General features: G+C 39.3%; 2 protein-coding genes and 1 long non-coding RNA gene across 3 annotated transcripts; 1 reads left to right on the top strand and 2 right to left on the bottom strand.

Moving 5' to 3' along the window:
• Nucleotides 1-1,214: 1,214 nt before the first annotated feature.
• On the bottom strand, nt 1,215-3,112 carry LOC112202284. Its single transcript, XR_002937257.2, has 3 exons — nt 2,774-3,112; nt 2,626-2,695; nt 1,215-1,300 (listed from the first exon to the last, which is right to left on the bottom strand). It is a non-coding gene; the product is annotated as an uncharacterized LOC112202284 (long non-coding RNA).
• Nucleotides 3,113-10,565: 7,453 nt separating this feature from the next.
• Nucleotides 10,566-11,642, top strand: LOC112163886 (histidine-containing phosphotransfer protein 1). The gene is made up of 5 exons (XM_024300150.1): nt 10,566-10,625; nt 10,745-10,875; nt 10,986-11,054; nt 11,427-11,499; nt 11,610-11,642. Exons 1-5 carry the CDS (start codon nt 10,566-10,568, stop codon nt 11,640-11,642), a joined length of 366 nt encoding a protein of 121 aa, XP_024155918.1.
• Nucleotides 11,643-12,125: 483 nt separating this feature from the next.
• On the bottom strand, nt 12,126-17,403 carry LOC112167347 (arogenate dehydratase/prephenate dehydratase 2, chloroplastic). Its single transcript, XM_024304358.2, has 12 exons — nt 17,032-17,403; nt 16,874-16,941; nt 15,723-15,815; nt 14,512-14,712; nt 14,344-14,424; nt 13,882-13,977; nt 13,728-13,805; nt 13,536-13,625; nt 13,383-13,456; nt 13,103-13,184; nt 12,938-13,013; nt 12,126-12,514 (listed from the first exon to the last, which is right to left on the bottom strand). Exons 1-11 carry the CDS (start codon nt 17,279-17,281, stop codon nt 12,954-12,956), a joined length of 1,173 nt encoding a protein of 390 aa, XP_024160126.1. The 5' UTR covers nt 17,282-17,403; the 3' UTR covers nt 12,126-12,514; nt 12,938-12,953.
• Nucleotides 17,404-24,184: the final 6,781 nt, after the last annotated feature.

The following is a 24,184-nucleotide window of genomic DNA, read 5'->3' as shown; positions in this document are numbered from 1 at the left end:
TGTGCATGGTGGGTCCTGGGTGTCCTTGGAGCGCCGCTGTGTATGGTCAGGATTTGGACGTAAACTTTGATGGCGTTAGTGTGGTGACCCGAGAGGGGGGTCCCACAGCACCGCGACCCGAGCCAATGAGAAACCGACATGTCACGAATAACATCCCAATAAATCATCAACTCGAAATCTCAAGGCCTTTTGGGTTTAGATTGTTGGTTTACAAAACACTTTCTTGGACAAATCATTCTAGCAACTGAACAACATATTTTCAAAAGTGGAATTTGAAATGGGCTATGAGTTTTGGGCTTACAATCGGAGCCCAATTTGGAAAACAAATCACTAAGTATCTACAAGTGCGAAAGACGGGCCCTAGGGTTATGGGCCTCTCGAAGTTTTGGTAAACGAGTAGGAAATAAATAAACAAGCTACTTCAAAATCCGATAAAGGACCAAAACCTTCTTTTGATATAGTTAAATAGAAATGCGCCAAGCCAGGCCATGTGCCTCCCCTGTACGCTTCCCGATCACATACTCAAAACCTACACACTGTTGTACGGGTGACCTTTCGTCCTCGCATGCCCAGTAGGGGCCGACCCAACCATGCTAGGTTTGAAAAATAATATACTTGAAAATATTTACTACAAAATATTGTGCACGTTTATTGAAAATACTTTTAAAAGAGGCAACCACAAACATTTGTTCTCTTTTATAAAACATATGCAGCATGCTTCACACAACTTGGAGCTCCGAGATACTTACATGCCGGCTAAACTCAAACAAATCGGTGACCGACCCGGTTCGTCAGCCTTCAAGAATCGGCCAACTACTCTATAGTCTTGTGACTACAAGTAGCGAAAGTATCCATTTCCTGGCCCTGAGTCTCTTATGACTGGTTCACTGTCTGTACTCACCTTTCCTCGACAAACATAGAAGTACAGCTCCCTCTGGAGGTTCACGATTATCGACGCCGTGGGATCCCTAGGAATCTATGCGTCTAGGTCCCATTCACTTTCAGGTCACAAGTACAAACAGACAATGGGTACAGTATCTCAACATGCAAGTCTAGCCTCGGTTTTCGCAATAAACAATTATCAGTTATGGAAACAATGATATCACGAGGCATCGACTAATGAACAACCAAAAATGTACTTGCAGGCAACATATTATGATACTAGAGCATTCCACATATAGAAAAGTCTCTAAAAAGGAAGGGACAGCTCACCTTACCTGGATATGGAGTGCTCATCCACATTCGGGTTCGTTCCCGACTTTCGATCATTTGTCCAAATCCATGTGCACACGCTCGAGTCCTTTGAAATAAAATTAAATCAATGAGTACATTGACTACACTATAACTCAATTAACCGAGCAACCAAAGCATTTATTTAACTTCCTTGAAGTCCGTCAAATTTTCCTTTAGTCATTAAAACCTATTATCCATTCCCAAATAATCCAAATGATGTTGCATTTGAATAATTTAGGATATGGTGATTATACTCAACACATTGGCTTTATTTCTTTACCCTTTTTACTTTAGGAAAACAATTGACAATTTCCATTCCCAAACAATTCACCTACCATAATAAGCTCATTCGGGATATGGTGATCATACTTATTTCCTGAATGTATTTCAGGTAAACCAGTTTGACCTTTTTACTTAATCTTTAAAACATAGCAAATAAATAGTGATCATCATTCCCGAACAATTTCATTTCTTAATTTCATTTCGGGATATGATAGCTTTAGAGTACGTTTTCGACACTTTGACTCATTCTCAATTACCAAACTGTGTAAGCATTTGACCCAAAATGTCATCATAAATTAACCTTCGTTCAATCCATTTTCCAACCATTCAACACCATGCTCAAATCACCATCAACTCACAATTAACTTACTCTTATTACCCATCTCTACAATTTCAATCGTGAGTGAGGTTTTTCGGGATTACAAAGGTCATGTTCTTGGTGCTTTTGCTTCTAATTTTGACATCCCAAGCTCGGTTGCAGCAGAGGTTATGGCGGTAATCAAAGCGATTGAACTAGCTTGGGTTAGGGATTGGAAACATGTATGGCTGGAAGTTGATTCTTCTCTTATTCTTGACTTTCTTCGGTCTCCTTCTTTGGTGCCCTGACAGCTTCGGGTTCAATGGAATAATTGTTTATTTCGCATTTCTCAAATGAATTTTCATTCATCTCATATATTTCGCAAAGGGAATCATGTTGCTGATGCCTTAGCAAACTATGGTACGTCTTCTACTGACTTTGTGTGGTGGGATACAACTCCTAGTTTCATTGCTTCAAATTGTAATGAAGACCGTTTGGGTCTTCCGAAGTTTAGAGTTCGTTAGATTGTTTTTCTTTGTGGTTTTCTGCTGGTATGGAGCTTTTGGCTTAGTCCCCCTCCATTGTAACTTATCTTTTCTCTAATAAATTTTTTGGGGTGTTAGGGACTCCTCCCTCACCCTGCATCAACAAAAAAACAAAAAATCATCATGAGTCACAATACCAAAACTTAATCGAGTCACACATCAGCTACTAATAATTTCACACATTAACCACACTCATTCATCGATCAAACAACAGATCACAACCACAATAGTTTCACCAAACAGCAGATTCAAAACCCGGACCCTTACCAATTCTTCTTTTCCAAACTGAGAGCTAGTTCCAATTGCTGCAATCTACCATCAACAGTCGTGTAAATACCTAACAAATACCAAATCATTAGTAACCAACCCTTGACCATTTCTGTATCCCAAAACAGAACCTATACATGGTTCTTACCTTCTCCAGTTTCAATTGAAACTGACCCAGCAGTCTCCTCATTTACCAAAACTCCAAAAACGCAAATTCCACAAACCTCAATTCATCCAAATTGAATAACACATAATTAGGGCTTCCGATTCATAATAGAATAAAGGCCTCAACCAAAGAGAGGTGATGAAATATAGCTTACCAGACGAAAGAGGTAAGCCGGTGGCTCTCATGGCAAAGCTGGGTGCCTCTGGTCGAAATCGGAGGTCTAGGTTAGGGGCTATTCTAGACATTGAGGCGCTGACTACATCCATGGTGGCACTGTAGCGTGAACTTGGCCGAAAATTGAAGAACGAAGAATCACAGATCCACGTCTTCTGCGATAGCGCATACGGCGGTCTTCCGGCGTCGGTTAATGAATAGTTTTTGGGTTTTACTCCTTATTGCTTGCTAAATTGAGCGGTGGTGGTGGCGAGCTGACGAAACATCCGGAGGTCAATGAAGGTGGGTAAACGGTGGTGTTGCAACTGTGGAGGCTGGAATCGATGCATGTCGTCGATTCCGGGTGGGTTTTGGTCAGATTTGTACTCTGGTTCGACTGGTGGAGGCGGTGTTGTAAGGTGATGGCCAAAGATGGTGTTTTTCTGGCGTTGGCAGTGGGAAGACAGGAAAGGGAGAGGTTGATGCATGGTTTAGATTTTTCTTAGGTTTGGGTCGGATTCAAGAGCTACGTTGATTGGTGGTGGCGGTTTTGCGAGATGGTGGTCAGAGACGGCGAAGGCACAGAGAAGGAGAGAGGTCGGAGAGAGAGAGAGAGAGAGAGAGAGAGAGAGAGAGAGAGAGAGAGAGAGAGAGAGAGAGTAGGAGGCGGATGAGAGAGGAAGAAAGGGTTTTGAGATTTGGGGCTTCCTATAACCCATTTATTCATAGCTCATGTGAAAAGTCCATCTTGCCCTTGCTACAAATTACGAATTTCTCCTAGCTGTTTATTTTCAGGTTTGGGCTCGCAACTTGATTAGTTTTTCGTCGAAAACTTCCTAAGTTATTTCTCGACTTCTTCATAGGCCCAAAACTCGATTTCGTAAAAACCCAAAATCTAAGACTTTGTTACAACTCAATTTATCATCTTCAAAAATTCAACAAACGGTCGCCTCACTAAACTTCTATAACCTTCTAGGCCTAAATGAAATAATCTCGGCCCAAACCTTAAATCATAAGGCCTAATAGGTGGTCTCGACACCAAAACAATCTCCGAAATCGACTTCTTCACTAAAATTACCTTGCGAAAAATCTTATTGGCGAGAAATTACTTTTGGAAATTAACTAAAATTTTCAGGGGCTCACAGTTAGCGCCCGTGGTAGGAGTGCGATATTGCGAGAGCTGGCCACTCTGAATGAGGTGCTCGATAGCATTTTTTAGTGCCCAACAGATATTTGTGGGGTAACCGGACTCCTCATGATATGTATAGTATTTACCGTTATCTGGCGGTTTTGCCTGGCCAAGTTTGCTCAGTGGCAGTCGTGGGATGATGTCCTTGTGGTTATTCCAGATATCCTCATAAGAAGCGGTGAGTGTGGTGTAAATCTCATATTGAGGTGCCTCGAAGCGCTAGTCATCCATGTGCCGAGTGCCGCTGTACGGTGCATCGCGATATCAACTGCTTGAGGAGTTGTATTTTGGCTTCTCGGGGCTCTTCCCCTACTGCTTGTCCCTTTTGTCGTTATAGCCTTATCGGTCTCGTTGGGACCTGTCATGCCGAATGGGCTTGTCTTTGGCAGAATCATTGCCTCTACTTTTTGTGGTCCCAATGGGGTTGTTGACTTGAGGGACGCTGACTGGATGCACACTGGAGTTGGTATAGCAACCAAAGGTATCGTATTCAGCCTGTGCGAAGGTGGTAGTGGCATCAAGGAGGTCGTCATATGTCGCGGGTGGATTGGTGTTTATCTATAGTAGGAAGTAACCTGGCTAGAGTGCTTACTTGAATGCTGATGCTGCTAGGGCTGGGTCAAGGGAACGGCACTGCTTAGCCTGTTTCTGCCATCAGCGAATAAAGTCTCGTAATCGCTCGTTTGGCCGTTGTTTGAGCCGGAATAGGTCAGGTGTCGTGCGATACCCGCTGCCGCACAGAATGAACCTGCGGAGAAATTTGTCCCCGAGCTCTTGGAAACTATCGATGGAGTTGGGAGGAAGATTAAGGAACCAATGCAGGGCCTTGTCAGTTAGGGTTTCCTCAGAACGCGTGTCATGCCATTGCGTCCGTGTATCGGGTACTGTGTAGGATGGACTGGAACACTTCTAAGTGGTGGTAAGGGTCTCGAGTGCCGTTATATTTCTCAATCTTGAAGGGCTTGGCTTCTGGTGGGCGCTTCTCAGCCTTTATGCCGGCAATGAGTGGTCCCGTCTTTCCCTGAAAGCCTGCTGTGATCGATTGCCAACCGGCCCTGCTTTCAGATTTTTCAACTCGTGCCTGTAAGGAGGCAATGGCCTCACTCATCTAGAGCAGTAGCCGAGTATTGGGATCGGGTGGAGGTATGGTGGCGGCTGTGGCGGCGTTTGCACCTAAGGTTCCCACTATATCTTGGACGGGCTGAGGTGGTGGCGCCGTGCCGAGTTGACTGGGGAGTAGAGGTGAGTTTAAGTAGATCACTTGTGGGCCTGCACTCGTGCTGCTAAGCGTGAGGCCCGTGGGGCTTCCCGATGTAGCGCCTGGAGGCATGAAGGTGCTAGTGAGGTCGGTGCTCGGGTAGGTGGTGAGGACTACTCCTGGTGTCGGGACACCACCGATAGTTGGTATCGAGGTCTCTTGCTAGTGGGCTCTGTCCAGTGCTTCGATATGTGCAATTCGCCGCTGGAGTGCCTCTCGGAGGATGCGATTTTGGTTTGTCATATTTTCGACCTCCCGGCGAACTGCCATGGCCGCTGCACGCTCTGCCTGTGCACGTGTCTCCATGAGATCGTTCATCACTATCTGTAGCACGATGGTCGGATCATTGGTCATGACTAATCGAGTCTCAGTGTTTGGGCTATGAAACTCGAGAGTGAGTTGGGCGGGTCATTACCTCACGAGGCGAATCGTCGTTGCTGCCATCGGAATTGTTGGTAGCCATCGATGTGTTGTTCTGCCAGCAAGGAGTGGGGGGAGTCCTTCTAGCGCCAAATGTTTAATACATCTCGAGAGGAGTTCGATCCAGCTGAACACGGGATGTATCGGTCTGCTACTACCACTATTGATCTCACTTATCTACAAAACAAACGAAGGTCAGAAGGAAGACCGGGTGTGCCGGCCTTCAAAGCTCCGATGCCTAAGTCAGTATCGTGTAAGATAATGATAATGGAAAGTGATAGTAGAACAGTTACCTCTTTAGGTTGTTGGAGATGACCTTAATGTAGCAGGTTTGTGGGGGCTTAATTCCGTTTCTTTCGGTGTGGGATCCTCGGGACCCCGATATCGCCCCGAGGGGTATCAAAACCCTCGGCTGGGAGCTTACCTCACTGGTATATAGGCTATACAAGTCTCATGCTTCCAATACTTGTGCTTAGGAGGTATCTGTATACCAATATATATATATATATATATATATATATATATATATATATATATATCAGATCCTATCCAGAGCGGAGCTCCGCTTTGAAATTAACTTGTGAAGTTCAAGTTTTGGGTCACTTTTCGGTCGCATATCCACATCTCGACCGTTCAGTTTTTAGGTACTAGTGTATAGATCATCTCTGCAAGTTTTCAGCCAAAATGATGATCGTTAAGGCATTGATAACTTCCTTAAAACTAGTACGGTTCAGGTTGACAGATTCAGTCCGTCCATTGGTTTAAGCGAGTTAAATATCTTAACGATCATCAATTTGGCTGAAAATTTGCAGAGATGATCTATACACTAGTACCTAAAAACTGAACGGTCAAGATGTGGATATGCGACCAAAAAGTGACCCAAAACTCGAACTTCACACGTTAATTTTCAAAGCGGAGCTCCGCTCTGGATAGGATCTGTATATATATATACAGTATGGGTGGTTCTCAGGTGGACAATGCCTACAGTGAGCTTTGCGGTGCAAGTGAGGCAAAGAACAGAGCAAAGTAAGAAATTTGTTCACTCACTGTCACCGATTAGTTTATAAGAATTTTATAAACACCCTAAACAATGTAATCTACTAGTATTAGGACTGTATTTTACTACGTACTCTTATGAAAATTTTGTTTTAAGAAAAATGAATCTTCTTGTTGCAGGTGCCTTGAGGGCTTTTTTTTTTTTTTTTTTTTTTTAATCAATCAATAAATGATTGCCAATATAAATCTCAAGCCAGAATGACCATTACATACCCCTCCACTACCATTGACAGATAGACAAGAGGTTGTGGGGTACCACATGGTACATAGGGACTAGACCATTCATTATACAACCAGTGCTCACTTCTGAAAGAAAACCTATTACTACGATAACCTAGGTCGTAGTAATAGACCGAGTAAAACTATACTCATTAGTGCCCGAAAGAAAACCTAACAAGCATAGTCCCTAGAAAAGGGTTATTGAAAGCAACACAACTAACAATCTATAGCCCTAGGTCCAAACACTTGGCCAAATGACAAAGTGAAGGCCCAGGCCAATAAACAGTAACCCTAAAGGACATCCTACCAAGGCCCAACAACGAAGCCCAACCCATCTTCTCTCCACAGCCCCAAGCCTTCAAGCTCCACACACGTCTGTATATTGTCGCCGTGACCCCGCCTCGCCGCCACCACCTCCGAGCTCGCACCCAACCCAGAAGAGAGGAACGAACCACACCACAGATTGAAACTGAACCCCAACCTGGTATGGGTCGCACACTCACCACCGTCTGGAGCGAAATCCAACTGATGTCGTGAGGATCGAACTCCAGCCCCCACCGTCTGGATCGAAACCCAGCCGCCTCCGTCAGGAAAGAACCAAACTCAGCCGCCATCGTCAATCTGAATCGGCATGCACGAACCTCCAGCCCCAAGCTGTCTCAATCCAAATAAAGCCAGCTACCTATCAAAACCATAAGCAAAGATCCCAGAGGGCTACACCATGTGTCGCCCGTCCGGCAGTATCTCCACCACATCCAGGCGAGGCTGGAGAGCCCGAACGAGGGCTAGAGCTGCCTTTGCCGCCGCAAGCTTAGTGTTCTCGAGAGAGAGAGTTTTAGGGTTGTGACGTAGTTTTTGTGTATCAATGATGCCTTGAGAGCTTTGAGGTGCTTAATCTGTTGGAAAAAATAATATAATGGAAGTAATTAATAACTCCAAACACACAAAAAAGATAATATGTAAAGAAATAAAAGAGTAATGGAAATGGAACACCGGATATAACGTCGTTCGGCAAGGTGCCTACGTCCACGGGGCAGCAGCAACAAGAACTTCTATGATAAGGTGGGTACAAGAGATACACAACTTCAAGAACACTACTTGAAGGAAACTTTCTCTCTCACACTTGTTTTGCTACCTAACCACTACTACACTCTCAACATGAAGTGGACACTCTTCACTCTCTACTTGGATGAAGATGTTTCTCTCGATATTTTGTTATTGTATCTGATGCCTTTATATAGGCATTGATCTTCATGGAGTTCAAGCAATTCAACGTATGCACGTACCATGCATGGAAGCAAAGTCAAGCTTCCTCCTTGTTTCATGCTCAATGTTGACATGCTGATTAATGCATGTTTCCCTCCAACATTCAACAATTACTGCACCACCCTAGCTATTCACATAGCTAGCCTTCCTTTGCATTTATTGGGTCACCAAAGGAATAGTAGAAAGTGTGTTCCTCATGTAGTACGAAAAACTACCACATGAATTACTCTCCTCCAAATAAGGAGGGACTAACCCAACATAATCGTGAATATCTAAACTTGAAGAAGAATCTGAACAACATTGTTCAGGTAATCTTATTAACACATTGGTGACTTTGATATTTGAATTCTCGTATTTAATTTCACTGCAAACTGCTAGCTTTTCTACTATTTTGATATATTGACAACCTTCGAAAACATGCTGGATAATGCAGATGGAGCGCACAATTTATGATAATGGGGTCTGAAGAGATACACCTTAAGTAGAGAGCTGGTTTGTTTGCTTATTAGTCTTCTCGGCCGATCAGATGTTCTATATTATGAGTATGAAATAAGTTGGTTACAACTGAATTGAGTATCTGTTATATACTCATTTAGGATTAGTAATCATGTTTATGTATCCTTGTTTTATATTTGAACTCTAAAATAAGTTCATTGTCAAGTGAACATTATGTAGGTACTCTGTTTGATGAGTCAATTTCTGGTTAATTAACTATCTATTTGTGTATCAATGCGAGTGAGTTTTATCTACGATTGGCCCTATTAGATAATTGTTCCGTATACAACCAATTGATTCAGAAATATAGCGAGCATTTACTAGATTCCTATATAAAACCAACGATAGGAATAACTCCATGATCACTCTAGTGATAAAGTAATAGAACAAATAGTCGCAAATTAAGAGAAGGAGAAAGCAACAAAATATTAAGGCTGGGTACGTAGAGTCATTGAAAAGGCGGAAATCAGATTGTCAAAGATATTGGAACATAAAAGAATCACATGGAATTGACTAGACCACTTGGGAGATTGCCTTACAATATGTGACACACATGAGAAAAATTCTACATTGTATATAATGGAATTAAGTTCAATAACCAGTTCACGTAAATAAAGTACAAGACCTTAACGACTTGGAACATTTAAAGGTAACGGCTACTACATGCAATCATATTAACTTTCAAATTTTCAGTATATTGATCATTAACTATTAATATAGTAGTATATATTTCTCATTCACAATATTGTTCGAAAGCGAGTCCCTCTCCCAAAGTCGGATGAATTTATCATCACCTCCCACTCTCACACGTTCACAGCTATAGTGCTGCTCCCATAAAAGGGTGACTGGAGGCAAACTATACCAGCCTCTCCTAGGATATAGTATATTTCAGTTAATTTTCTATTGTTCAATGTAGGATTTTACATGAATGCTTCGATCAGTATAGAGAAATAAATCTGCCCATTATAGAAGATATAGAGAGCTCGTAATGAGCTTCGCTTGTCTCTTTCACAATCAACTTATAAAGAGAAACAAGCCGATCAAGCTCTGGCAGTTTGTATGCTTATCTTGAAAAGCTTATGATCAACTAGTTTTCATTATAGACAGCTCTAGTTATGTTTGAACTCGGATTGGTCGTATAGTTAACTAATTCTCAAGTACTAAAGAATAAACATATGTGATCGATTTCATGATTGTCTTCTGTATATTGAATGGAATAAGTTAATTTGATCTCTTTCTTTGTAATTGAATCCCTTAGATTTTTTTTTTTTCTTTGGTGACAAATTTATGCCCTCAGGTATAGTCAAGCCAAATTCACACACTCACACAAACAAGTGAGGAGGAAAAAAAAAAACTGAAATAGATTGTTGATGTGGATGGAGATGGATCATTTGGGGTTCAATCAGAATGAGAATCCAGGCGAAGTTTGAATTGAACCCCACAATTGGTATGAAGCATGAGTCAAACAATGCATCCAAATACTCATAATCAAGTTGTGAAAAAACCAGAGACATGCAAAGCTCATTCTACTTAGCACTCGTACTGATTTGACGCATATAGATCCTGTATAACATGAAACAACACCGACACATTATAAATAAAATTGAAAGAGGCCAGTTTAATCATGAAAAACCATTTGATTAAATCTAGTAATTGATTCCATCAATCTCTTTTGTCATCTCGGGCACTTTCATCTCTCTCACAACCAGAAGAAGACAATGGCCGGAAAGGATCTCAACCAGAAGCTCAATGAACTCATCAGCTCCTTGCAAGACCAGGTCAGCTAAGTAGCACACCATATGTGTTATCATTTTTCATTAAAAAGAAGAAAACAATTTTGGTTGTAATTAAGTTTATTACAAGCTCATTAATTTCCACTTTAATTTGTCTCTGGCAGGGCATTCTGGATGACTACTTTGATGAACTGAAAGGGTTACAAGATGAACAAAGTCCACAGTTTGTTACTAACACTATAACTATTTACCTTGGTGGAGCAGATGATACGATAGCAGAACTCACCAAAAATCTGTAAGTAATTTTAGTTTCTCCATTAATGGTTCAAGTAACTAATTTTGTTCAAGTACCTAACAGATTACGTATGTTGAAAACTGATTTTGGTTGCTTTTAATTCTTTTTAGGAGTGAGCCTGCAGTGAACTATCCCAGGGTGACTTATCTTGCGGATAAACTGAAGGGAAGTAGCATGAGGTAGTCTTTACAGAAAGATTTTTTTTTCTTTTTTTTTTCCTTTTTGATACAGCAGTCTATGCATTTCATTTTAAGGATATCAATGGTCTTTATCATCTAAACAAAATTACCAACTTATTATTGATCATGAATAACAAAAGAAAGTTGATATCACAGTATCGGTGGCGCTCGGATGGCAGATGTTTGCGCTGAGCTCTGTGAGGCAAGTGAGGCAAACAAAAGAGAAGCGTAAGAAATCTGTTCCCTCACCATCACCAGTTAATTAATTGTTCAGAATTTATACAAACCCTAAACAATGTAATCGATAGATGAAGACTCTAATTCCCTCTTCTAAAAACTTTGCTTTAAGGAAAATTAATGTTATGTTTTCAGGTGTCTTGCACTCTTTGGAGGGGTCAATCGTGAATATTCTATCTTGCAGGAGAGTCTGAATAAGATTGCTCAGGTATATTGGTAACTTTGGTGTTTCTCGTCTTTTAAGTTTACTGTAAACTCTTCTAATATTCTGATTTTTCTTTTATTTTAAAACCTTCAAAAACATGCTGGATTGTGCAGTTGGAGCAAGCAATTCATGATAATAAGGATTAGATGAGCACTGCTTCGTCTGCTGATTCAAGTTTTCTCCAATAACCGATCAGATGTTTCCTTAAATAAGTTGGTTATAACAGAACTGAGGATCTGTTATGAACTCATTACCATAAATAATTAGTAATTCTGTCATGTTTGTCATACATTTTAGGACCCGGATCTACAATTTAACTTTACAATAAGTTCACTGCTAAGTGAACATTATGCACACTGCCTGCATTAGTCGGTTTCTGGTGTGACATGTCTTTCACATGCAAGTTTTATTTATGATCGCCTATATGTACTATTGGGTTATTGTTTCTTTTTCCTTTGGTCAATTCACTCAATTGGATTATTTTTCCATTACACATATTTTGAATGCTTTCGTTACTCTAATTAATAAGGGGACTATCGTTAGAACAAATATAATGTACTGATGTCAAGGGTTCAACGCAGTGTATGGTTCAGTACTAGTTTTGTCAGGGAAAACTGAAAGTTCAACAATGGGCAGCAATAATATGACCACATTTTATTGGTAAAATGGAGGAATATTACAATAAAGAAACCGACAGTGACAAGAATGCCGAGTAGGACTAGATCTTCAACAACAAAGGAGCAACCTTGATAATTCATCAAGTAGTTCTAAACAATTGAATAGCAAAAATCAGCGAAAGCCACTACAAAATTGCATCCAACTGCAATGTTAACCAGCTTCTATTAACAAGATATTACCCAACTACTATACTTGCAGGACATACAAAACCAACCAGTAAATCGAGCTCTACAACAGCTTGTCCTATGATTCAATTCTTTTCCTTAACTCGGGACAATAATGACAGACAGAAGCTCAACAACGCGGATCCATATTAAAGGTACCTTCATTAACCCTGTATCTGCAAGACCAGTGGAGTAGAAATAGGATCAGAACTGAAAAACCAAGAAGACCATCTGACACAATCACAACACTCTTACAATAGGTAATAATTTCTATAACAATTAACTGATTAAAAATGGTAGAGGATCAAGAAATATAAAGCAAGAGAGAATTAGCAACTGGTTTGAACAATAGTGGTTGAGTCTTGATTCTTGAATGATAAAAATGAAAAGAAAAAAAAAAAGGTACTTTTGATGTTTTCTTTTAGAGAACATCTGAACAGGCTCCACTTAGAGGTGCAACTAAAGCTTGAAGGGACCGATTCATATACAACATATATGTTAACATTGAGGATGATAAGGACTCATGTCAGAATCGCCTATACACAGACTGAATCATTCCAAACAAGTTTATGACATTCATTTAGAAATTGGATTCTTACCACAATTGTAGGTCAATCATAGCATGCTTCCATCCATTGGGTAACTCCCTAGTACCCGCAAGAATGTAGCAAACTCCTGCAAAGGAAAGCAAATATACACTTTCATATCTCTGTTTAAGATTATTTCCTTCATAGAGTTGAGAATTATTTTAGAAAGATACAAACCCTGAGATGCCTAAGGGCATTCTGTGCATTATGATCAGCCATCGATGTTTCAAAATCCACATAGAAAAGATAGTCAAAGTATCTGCAAGAAAAATACAAAATATCATAGGAAAATAATCGTTAACTAAAAATCCTATCAGATAAAAAAATTGATTATAATTTTTAATGCCAAAATCAAATTGCTGTGGCAATAAAGGCCCATCAGTAATACCAATCGCAACTGCGTGTTTATTTCATTACTAGGGAAGTATAAATCAGTTGAGATGTTCACTGAATTTACTTTGGTTTTGGAATTCCACCATTATTATCATCAGATGCTCGCAGGGGCTGCTTCCGCAAGGGACGGCTCTCAATCTGGTTAAAGAAACAAAGTGGGCTATCAATAGATTACCAAAATGAAACTATGGGAAGACCTAGAGATTTCAGAACCTACCTTTGTAAGATTGATCTGACGCAATGCAAAAACAGCAAGTGCCTTAAAAAGGACTCCCGGGCCTTCCTCTAGAGAGAAAACTATACTCGTCTATACATGTAATAATCAAGTGTTAATAAGATCAATCTTTCAAAAAAAGGTGTGGAATACATGTATTCAACAACTCAACAGAAACACGCTTGCAGGATTCACCTTGAATGGCCTATCTGTGCCAGGAATGATAGGTTCTCTTGCGAGGACTAAAAATCGAGTAACATTATCACTATCATCCTGTACAAAGAAAGTTATAAGCAACCTCTAATGCATACTATAAGTCATCATAACACCAAATATTATTGGATAACACCTGAATATCCTCTGCAAGTATCTTCAGACCGTATATCCCTGCAGCAGCAGAGCTGGCCACTGCTCCCGAATCTTTCAGTTTGTGGAATGCAACATGCTACAATTTATAAAAATGAATTAATTATTTATAAGCCATGATAGATAATCTATCTGAATATTCTAGTTTTAGACTGAGGCCTCATAACACAATTTACCATGCAATGAAACCCAACGATATAGAACCAGAAGACCCTCTGAGATGAGAATAATGAAAATGGTACAATTTAAAACAGGCAGGCCCCCAGAAATGACAGTACTACGTTTTTCAACTTAAAATAGGCAACCAAGATTTTTTTTTTTTTTTTCTCTGTGAAACAGAAAAGAAACACTCCATGCACAAACACAACAGTGCAAACATATCATGAGCTATATTTGGCACCAGAAATTCTTGGAGTAAGCTGTCCAACCACAATCAGGGGCTTACCTTTGCTGCACCAGCAGTATCATCCACTGCTTCTCTGACTAATCCAAACCTGGTTAATGTGTGCTCACACTGAGCAAGAGCCTGAAATATGACTAGTTATGAGGGAAGATCATGATAAAAAGTAAAATAACAGATGAAGAGAGAACCATGGAGTGAGAATTAATATACCTGTGGATGGCTGAGAACCCTTTTTAGGTCTTGAATTTCAAGACCATGGTTAGCTAGTAAGCAATGTCGAACTGCAAGTTTCACTTCCCCTACTATATGCAATCTATGCCGGAGTATAAGGTCATAATTTCTGTGGATGCTACCACCTAATGAATTCTCAAATGGTAAAACTGCTCTGTCCACAAGCCACCGTTCAACAGCCTACAGTAAGTTGGACCAAAGAAGCATTAACCCTACAGTTCACCCAAACTAAAGGACATTGTCTCCACTATAAAGATGGTTTACTTAGTTTCCTATTAGAGAGGCAACAAATAACCATACAAATATCCAAAAAGAGATAAAAGAAAAGAACACAGGCACAAGTCAACAACAATAGAACAATAGGAGAATGTACAATTAGCTAGAATAAAAAGCCAGTCATCAGAGCTGTATTTATCAACACCCAAACATTTAAAGGAAAGAAGGTAAATAATTCTACACTGGAGGTGTAGGATATTGACATTTCTCTCTAAAATAAGAGCATAAGGCTAAGGATGACACCACAGGAGATGCAAAACAAGATTCTAAAGCTATGCATCTCTATAACCTTCAGATTCTCACAGTCAACAAACAAAGATTGCATATTCGTAGTGAGTTCGCTGAAAATGATTTATTGCAAATTCGTACAATATGGAGCATGCAATGAGTTGACTAGTTTTCTAACAGCTCTTTCCCTACTTTAACATATTTCTGTATCATTCCCATTATACATAAGGTCCCATCTCTTCAATTATACAGAAGGCCTCTACCAAACTTATATCATAACTGGAAGTTCTTTCAGTGTCAACAAATTGAGAAACAAATTGCAAAGACTATTATCAATTCCCACAAATAGAATCAAAATACAGCTACAGAAATTAAGCGGTTCTCAAATCAGATCCAAAAGGACACCCTACCACATGCAGCCTGACTTAAATTCATCAAACGAAATGCAATCCAAGGCCTTCAGGTCCATGAAATGAAATGCATTTGCCCCTTGATTTAAAATCAGGGGAATTCAAGAATGAATATGCATCATGATCACTGCATTTCCATAGTGCACATACATCATGGGTCATTATTCATGAACTAAAGATAAATGAATAAATGATATGTAATGCTACCAGAATTTAGTGATACAATCAAATCCAATAAAGAGAAACAATGAGGATGGCAAAAACAGAAATAATTACCTCAAATACAGTATCAAATTGTTCGCAAGGCACTGCTTCGCAATTTGGGTATGCCTTTTGAGCAGCTGACTCACTGTATGCTCCTTGAACACCCTGAAATGTAATTCAATATTCAACCATCTATAAACAAGTTTTTTTCCCCCTTCCTTTTCTTTTACCATCTAAAAATGCTTGAACCAATGTGATTCAATCCCAATCTGCAACTTAAATTATCAGAGCCCAAAAAGTCACATTACCCAGATTTGTTACATACATACATACACACCAAAATGATCTTATAAGAATCTAAGTTGATGGCTCAAACTGAGAACATGGATGGTTATAACATACCTCTTTCAACTCACGTACTCTACATATCAATCAACTATATCTGACCTAATGGCTAAAACAGTAAAATCCAGGTTATCAAAGGAACTCCTCTATGTAAGCCCTCAGATTATACTTTTATTAGACTTGACCAGATATAGAGTTATCAAGAGTTAAGGACTTCACCACAGAATAACCTCATATGATGTAATGTATTCTTGTCAAACTGTGAATCAAATTAACATTTTCTGGTCAAACTGCTAACCAAATTTCAAAACCATACATTCATATTTCCACTTGAAAACTCACAATTGTCGACAAACTGCTTAATAAGAAAAAATTACAATCTTTGTCCAACCCTAATGTTGGATCACATATTCCCTTTATACTGCATATATACCCAAGTCTAAGCAGATTAAGTTTCCCCATCTATTTGAAGCTTTGCCAAACAAATATTCACATTTAGGTAAGATAGCTCAACATCTCCGGATATCATAAAATCCGGCATGCAAGATGTATAAAATCAGCCAGTTTCACACCAGATGCACTTTCAATATGATCAACACATGCATTTACCTAATCATGATTTCCTTCCCTATTACTGTGGACCAAAACCAACTGCATACAATAATTTAAATATAAATAATTCATCACAATTACAATGTCATTTTTTTTTTTCTCTGTCAGGATCAGAAATTGAAAGTTAGGTGTTTGCATATATACCTATACCTACAGCTCTATAAAGTTAGTTGATAAATTTGAAAGTTGGTTGTCCAATTTAGTATTTAGCGACTCATTTTAGCTTCTACTACCCTGAGAGTTGAGCAGAGAGAATAGAGAGATACCTGATACGCAACACGAAGACGAGAGCTCTCAGCAACCGAATTGGAGGCGAAAGTCGAAGACAAAGGTCCTGAATCAACGAATCCGAATCAAAAAATGAACTCAATTTTCCATAAATTTACAGAAACAGGGATCCGAATCAGAGCAAAAGATTGGTTACTTGGAAGAGTGTGCAAGTCTTTCGATGCGTCGTCGAACGGCAAGTCTTCCAAATCCAGAGCACCGCCGACCTGGTGGTGGCTTTTTCCGTTTCCGTCTCCGTGAAGAGAAGCGACGACGACGGCACAACGACGCCGTTTCGGGCAGAACTTTAGTGTTGTTCTAGGGAAGCGATCGGACGGCGAGGACTTCGATGGGAGAGGTGGTGAGAGATGAGTCGCGGCGGATCGAGCAATGGAAGTCGCCGCCATGGCGCGTGGAGTGGAGGTCAGGTCGGCGCCGGAGAAAGGTGAAGCCGAGATTGCCGGGGAAGGCGACGAAGAGAAAATTAGTAGATGACTATGGACCAAGAAAATTTTTAATATTTATTCAATAACCGTATATTCAAGAATCAGAACCACTCAATATACGGTCATTAAATCAATATTAAAATTTTCTTCTTCTTTTTTTTCCTTTTTATTTTTTAGTCAGAGGAAAATAATGGGATTAAATTTTTACAAAAATTAGGAGAGGTTTAAAAAATAAATTAGGAGGTTTGAATATAATCATTCCATATATTTTGTTTTCTTAAAAAAAAAACAGAGAGATCTTATATTTAGTTGTTTCTAAAAATCTCCATTTATATCTAGAGACGAAACATAGACTAGTAGAATGTTTGGTATTTTCGTACCAAATTGGAATGTCATATCACATGTAGGTATTTCATTTATTTTTAGATAAAAAGTGTAATGTATTTAAGAAATTTTTTATCCAATTGAGTATTTAGAAATGTGCGAAAAAAATTTGCATGCACATGAGGCAACAAGCCCAGCTACAAGGTCTAGAAAATGAAATCTCATAGCCCAACTACAAGGTCTAGAAAATGAAATCTCATAGCCCAGCTACAAGGCCTAAAAAATGAAATCTTAAACAGTTGAGAGCAACTACAACTTATCTATGAAATATCTTGGCATACACAATGTCATCTTCTGGAAGGACCCTATAAATACCCAAGAGCTTCTCCTTAAGATCTTCAACAAATTGACAGGTTGGAAAAATGGTTCTCTATCTCATGCAGTTAGACTGACTATTATTAAATCTAATATTACTGGTATGCTTAACCATGTCATGTCTTGTTTTCAAATGCCCCAAGAAAGTTACCAATGAAATTGACAAACAAGCTAAAACCTTCTTATGGGGAAATGATATGAAATGTCCACCTGTGGCCTGGGAACAGGTTTGCAAACCCAAATCACTGGGTGGTTTAGGTATTAGACCATTTGCTTTTTTCAACAATGCAGCTCTTGGTAAATTGGCTTGGAATGGCATACTCGATGCAAGGCAGCTGATTGTCAAAGGAATGCGTTGGATTGTAAGAAATGGCAAGGACATCAAATTCTAGACGTTCAATTGGGCGCAAGACCATCCACTATTGGATTACATTCCTGAAGATAGTAGGCACCTGATTAATATAGATGAAACAATAAGTGACTACATTTTCGACAAAGTTTGGAATAAGGCAATGCTCCTCTGGAGCCTTCCATTGTCAACCAGGTTCTTGGTATCTTTATTCCATTTACATATCAAGAAGACGAGTATGTTTGGGGACCTGCCTCCAATCGTAAATTTTCTATAAATTCAGCTACTTAGTCACAAATTTCTGATTTTCAAAAACATGATCAAATTGAGCTAATCAATAAGCTATGGAAGCTGAATATACAACCAAAAGTGAAAATGTTTGGTTGGCTTCTTCTTAGAGAAAGACTTAAGACCAGGGGTAGACTGTCAAGGTTTGGACTAATTAATGACAATTCTTGTCCACTGTGTCAAGAAGATAATGAAACTGCCAATCACTTATTTGGCTACTGCAATGACAGTAAAGCAGTGTGGAATCTTGCTACTCTTGACCCCCAGTCAATTGGAATGAAGGCTACCTTAAAGTGTTAAAGGAGCTTTTCTTATTACAACCGTACTGTAGTGCCGTGTTTGAGAAAATTATTACCATTTGCTAGCAAGTTCGGAAAGCTCAAAATGATGTTGTTTTTCGTAATGCTAAAGCCAACCAGGGCTCTATTGATGCAGCTGCAGCTGCTGTAACTACAGCTTCAGGTAAACAAGGTGTGATTGTTAGAGCTAGCTTACTGCCTACAAACCCAAACTTAGTTAGGTGGCAGACTCCCTCTAGTGATCATGTTAAAATAAACTTCGATGGCTCAATCCTTAAAGTCTCAACTGTTGGTGGGTTTGTAATTAGAGACTCCCTTGGCAAGCCTCTTCTAGCAGCTACTCGACATATGGGGAAGACAACAGTTCTAGTTGCAGAGAGCAATAGCCTTCATTGTGCTTTAGAGCTTGGCTTCATGAGGATTGAAGTCGAAGGTGATTCAAAGCTAGTCATTGATGCTGTTTGTGGACTCTTTAGACCACCCTGGAGACTTTTCAAGATCATCAAAGAGATAAGGACACTGGCTTCACATTTTGAATCCATCTCATTCAAGCTGTTTATGTGTGAGAATATGGAACAGGAACTAAGTATGAGGCAATGTATAGAGGGAGAGAGAAATGACACAAGCATGTATAGTGGTTCACCTTGCCCTTGAGGCAAGGCTACGTCCACTTAGATATTTCCACTATGAGTGAGGCCAAGTAGCCTTTGTAGTATACAAGTGTGGGGATCATAGATCTCATCCATCTCCAAGAAGGGGAGGACTTCCTCTTATAGCTAAAGGAAGTCTCATTTTATTATATATTTTCGATGTGGGACAATATGTGTCTATTTGTTTCTCTTGAAGCCTTTTGGAGAGCATGGGAGGATGACCTCTATGCGATATACTGGTCGACCTCCTTCATGGCGAGGTAGCTCGGGTGTCAGTGTACCGGATGCATGTCGTAGGGGGGACTAATCATGTCACGGGGCCCACCTATGAGGTCGCTACTTATGCTTGGCGGTATGTAGTATAAGTGATATCAACAAGTCCCCCAAGTCCCCGAGTAAGAGGCGCTTCTTGGTTTGGGAGTTTAAATATGATGTCGCCAAGTATGAGTGATGACCTTGTTGAACGTCATACCCATACTAGTCCCCTAACTCAGTAAGCAAGAAGGGACTCTACGGGTAGGTTGGTGCCATGGGGCCCTCATCAAGCTAGTACCTGCAAATAAGATAAGAGTGTATAAAAAACATATTGATTGCGCTAGGGCAATCTAAGTGACATTTGAGTCAAATGTATCAAGGTGCATGAATGTTTATATGAGATGCATGTTACACATTGTGTGTATGCACATATTATGTAATGTTGACATACGACGCATAAGTCAAAAATGTATATGGTTGTGATAGCATACAAAGTGCATATGATGCAAAGATGTGTGATGAGCACGATGACACATAATGATATGTAAATGTTGTATGCATGTGATACATATGTGTTAGGATCGGGAGTGTTATCACTCGCCAAGTCCCTCAACTCACGTAGTTAGTAAAAAGGGAATTCAGACTTAGATTATGTTCGACGATGCCGGTAAGGCTGAGAATGAAGCTCCAGTATCCAAGTAACTATTTGTCATACTAGCGAGACTATGGCAAGACCATGATAGTCCCCCGAGTATGAATGTGTAAGAATTGCGCTCGTTCATATTGAGCGAGCGGTAGGTTGTGTGAGTTCTGTCATATGGTCTTATTAATGGGATGTAAAAGAAATTTAATTGTTGTGATCAACAAGGCGAAAAAATTCAATATTTCCATTAATAGACCATAGCACCAAAAGTATGAGCGTGAAGCTCAATGATAGTCCCGGTCAGGTATTACCTCCACTTGTGAAAAGTGGTATGAATAAATCCCCCAAGTGTAGAGAACGCTCGGGAGGTGAGATGACTCAAAAGCAAGGGATTGAACCTTGGCTTACCCGTTGGGTGTACCTCGGTCGGGGCAAGGATTTGGATGCAAGGGACTGGACCTTGCCTTTTGTAAGGGAGCTACCCTTTAATTATCTTGTTGGGATACCTCGCTCGAGTAGAGGATTTATGAGGGCCTGTAGGCCTCGAGTACACAGACTTTGGTACCCTTTGGGGTATTGTATAGGCGTCGGCCTCTAGTACCCGTTGGAGGGCCCGGTCTCTGATACCAGGCTGGGTAGTGAGAAGGCTTGGTGCCTCTGGTACCCGATGGGGTAGTGTGAGGGCTTGGTGCCTCTTGTACATGATGGGGTAGAGTGAGGGCTTGGTGCCTCTAGTACCTAATGGGATAAAGTGAGGGCTTGATGCCTCTTGTACCCGATGGGGTAAAGTGAGGGCTTGGTGCCTCTTGTACCCGATGGGGTAGCGTGAGGGCTTGGTGGGATTTGATGCAAGGATTTGACCTTGGCTTACCCCTTGAGGGTACCTCGCTCGGGACGAGAATTTTAAGTGCCACACATTACACATTTGTTTAGTGTCACATGTGTATATGTAGCAATTTAATTGGATTGCAATTAAATTAACGTTTGACATTAATACATAGGCATAATAGATATGATATCGAAATTATCAAATATCATAGGCATACTTAGATTATAGAAATCATTATTTGAAGCATGTAAACCATTGCATTAACTTGAATTTAAAAGTGTAATGAGAACTTATCTTTTGCCGATTGGAGAACTTGAAAATTGGGATTGACCTGAATACCAAATCATGTTGGAGTTGTCCAAACATAACGCTCTATGTAATCGATGGATGATCGTCGATAGTTTGCTTGGCCTTGTACGCACAAGAAAATGCCCAATTACAGTGATTTTGCTTTCTCCAAAGGCAAAAGAGAATAAGTAATTAGCAAGTTATATGATTTAATTGATGAATCACATATATTGCGCTTGTGTGCTCGGATATGGTATGAGAGGCATATTGACAATTTAAATCCATAGCATGAAGGATTGAATTGCCCATGTAATTACATAAATGATTAATCTGACATGGGAAGATTAATATGAGCATGCTACAAAAAATCAATTGTCATGGTTGGTGCATGACGTAAACTAATCACAACTATTGTATGGCAATAGTAATCATGGGTAGGCATGGTAAGTAATTAACAATGTTCAGGTGATTTTGAAGAAGTAGAATATAAAAATAAAACAGGGGGAGTGAAATTTGCACTTCCCAAATTACAAACCACACTCCCTTCTACTTTTTTAATAATATTTCATCTCATCTCTCTTTCCACTTCCTAAAATACCCCAAGTCAGATTCCTTTTCTTTTTTTGGTCTTTTTCTTCTCTCTTTTTTTTCTGAAATTCAGTAAGACTTTTTTTGTCTTCTTCTTCTCTTTTTGAAATTTTAGTCAGATTGACCCAAAAAAAAAAAAAAATTGGCCAGATAAGGATGGTCACTGGAATCAAAATTCGTAAAGGAATTTCATCTTCTAAAATCCAGTTTCGTATGCCAATGAAAAAAAATTCAAATTCATAATTTTAATACAACTCTTCAATCAAATCCAATATGTATGAAAAGTTGCACTACTGAAGTAACATCCATTGACTTCAAAACGATACATAGCTCAAATCCTAAACTTGTTCTACCAAATAGATAACTCATAGCCCCTAATAATATGTCATCTACAAAACTCTCCTATGCTGTGAGAGATAAAAGAGACCATAGTTCTGGCCATGCTGCACAAAAGCCTCTCATGCACTGCTAACTTCCTGCAAACATCAATAAAAGCCCATATTTCAGTTTAATGAGCAAAACACATTAGACAATACATATCTAGCACACCTACTCAATTTTACATTTCAAACAAACATGGTCCAAGCATTTGAAGTAGTATTAATAGAATCGGTCACTTGTAGCAAGAGGTTAACAATCCTAAATTGGACCTGGAGCCGTAATAACAACCAAGTTTAGGCAGATTATACTCCCTCAAGGCTTTTCAGAACCCTGATTATGTATAAAATATGCATTCTACAAGCTACTGCATTGCTTACCCCAACCAAGTAATCATTTCTTGATGCATTCTGTTCATCAAATAAACCTGAGCATGAAAAATAATCACTTCTCTTACTCATCAGTTAAAAACCTAAAGTATCTAAGCATCAACCTAACATTGAGAAAAATAAAAAACGGTTGCATTCCATGATATGACTTCACACTTAAAAACAACAAAAAGAAGACTACAAACCAAAAGAAGTAAGAACAAATAGAAATTGGATGACATTCAGCTCTGTACTAGTGTCCTTTTGCAGAGTACATTGCTACGGATAGATATGATCATAAAAAAAAAAAAAACATTCAGCATACTTAAATCACTTATAAATATGCATAACAAAGTATGACTACCAAAACAATTCCTCAGAATGCATCAACCAAAAAAAAGAAAGAAAGTAAACAAAAAATTCCGACTAACCATAGAGGGGCCTTCAAGTAAATCAAAGAAAAAGGTCTTCTCGATTTTCAAAAGTTTCAGTCGATAATGAGAGGAATTCATCAGAAACATTAATCATAGAGGATTAGAGGGGCCTTCAAGTAAATCAAAGAAAAACAAAATAATTAAAAGCTCTAAACATAATAAAAGTGATAGCACATAATACTTACCATTGACAATGGAGCCTTCAGACGGGAGATTAGATTGTAAGTCTTCTTCCATATCATCTGAAGACTTAGAAATTTGCAACCCAGTATCCAGAGGCTCTTCTTCCATTGTACTGACCTCCTCAGCAGCTGATTTTGGGCATAAAAGTGAACTTTTTTCAATATAAGCTGCCTGAAAAGATTTCAAAAAGCATAAAGACTACAAATTTCTCAATTTATCAGAAAACATATTACCCACAAATCATAAAGAAAGAAACTTGTGCAATTTTTGCCAAAAGATAAGGAACAGTAACAACAAAATTGAATTACAGAAGAGAAAAGCAAAATTGGACATGAAATTAGAGTAGATATGTGAGATAATAAAGAGAAGAATTGGGACTATGACCTGGTTTGGACTTCGTCTTGGTTGATATTTGTGGAACCAGAAAGCTTCAATGGAGGGGATAGAGAGAGTATGTCGTTTGGAGGAGAAAGAGAGAAAATAGAATCTGTCGTGGTTTGGAGGAGAGAGAGAGAGAAAAGAAAAAGACTAAAAAAAAGAAAATGAACCTTACTTGGGATATTTTAGGAAGTGTAAAGAAATGTGAGATGAAATATTATTAAAATAATATAGG

The sequence above is a fragment of the Rosa chinensis genome, chromosome 5, assembly GCF_002994745.2.
Source record: "Rosa chinensis cultivar Old Blush chromosome 5, RchiOBHm-V2, whole genome shotgun sequence".
Classification (NCBI taxonomy): domain Eukaryota; kingdom Viridiplantae; phylum Streptophyta; class Magnoliopsida; order Rosales; family Rosaceae; genus Rosa; species Rosa chinensis.
Note: the sequence above shows the minus strand (reverse complement) of the source record. Positions and strands in the feature narration are given on the sequence as shown.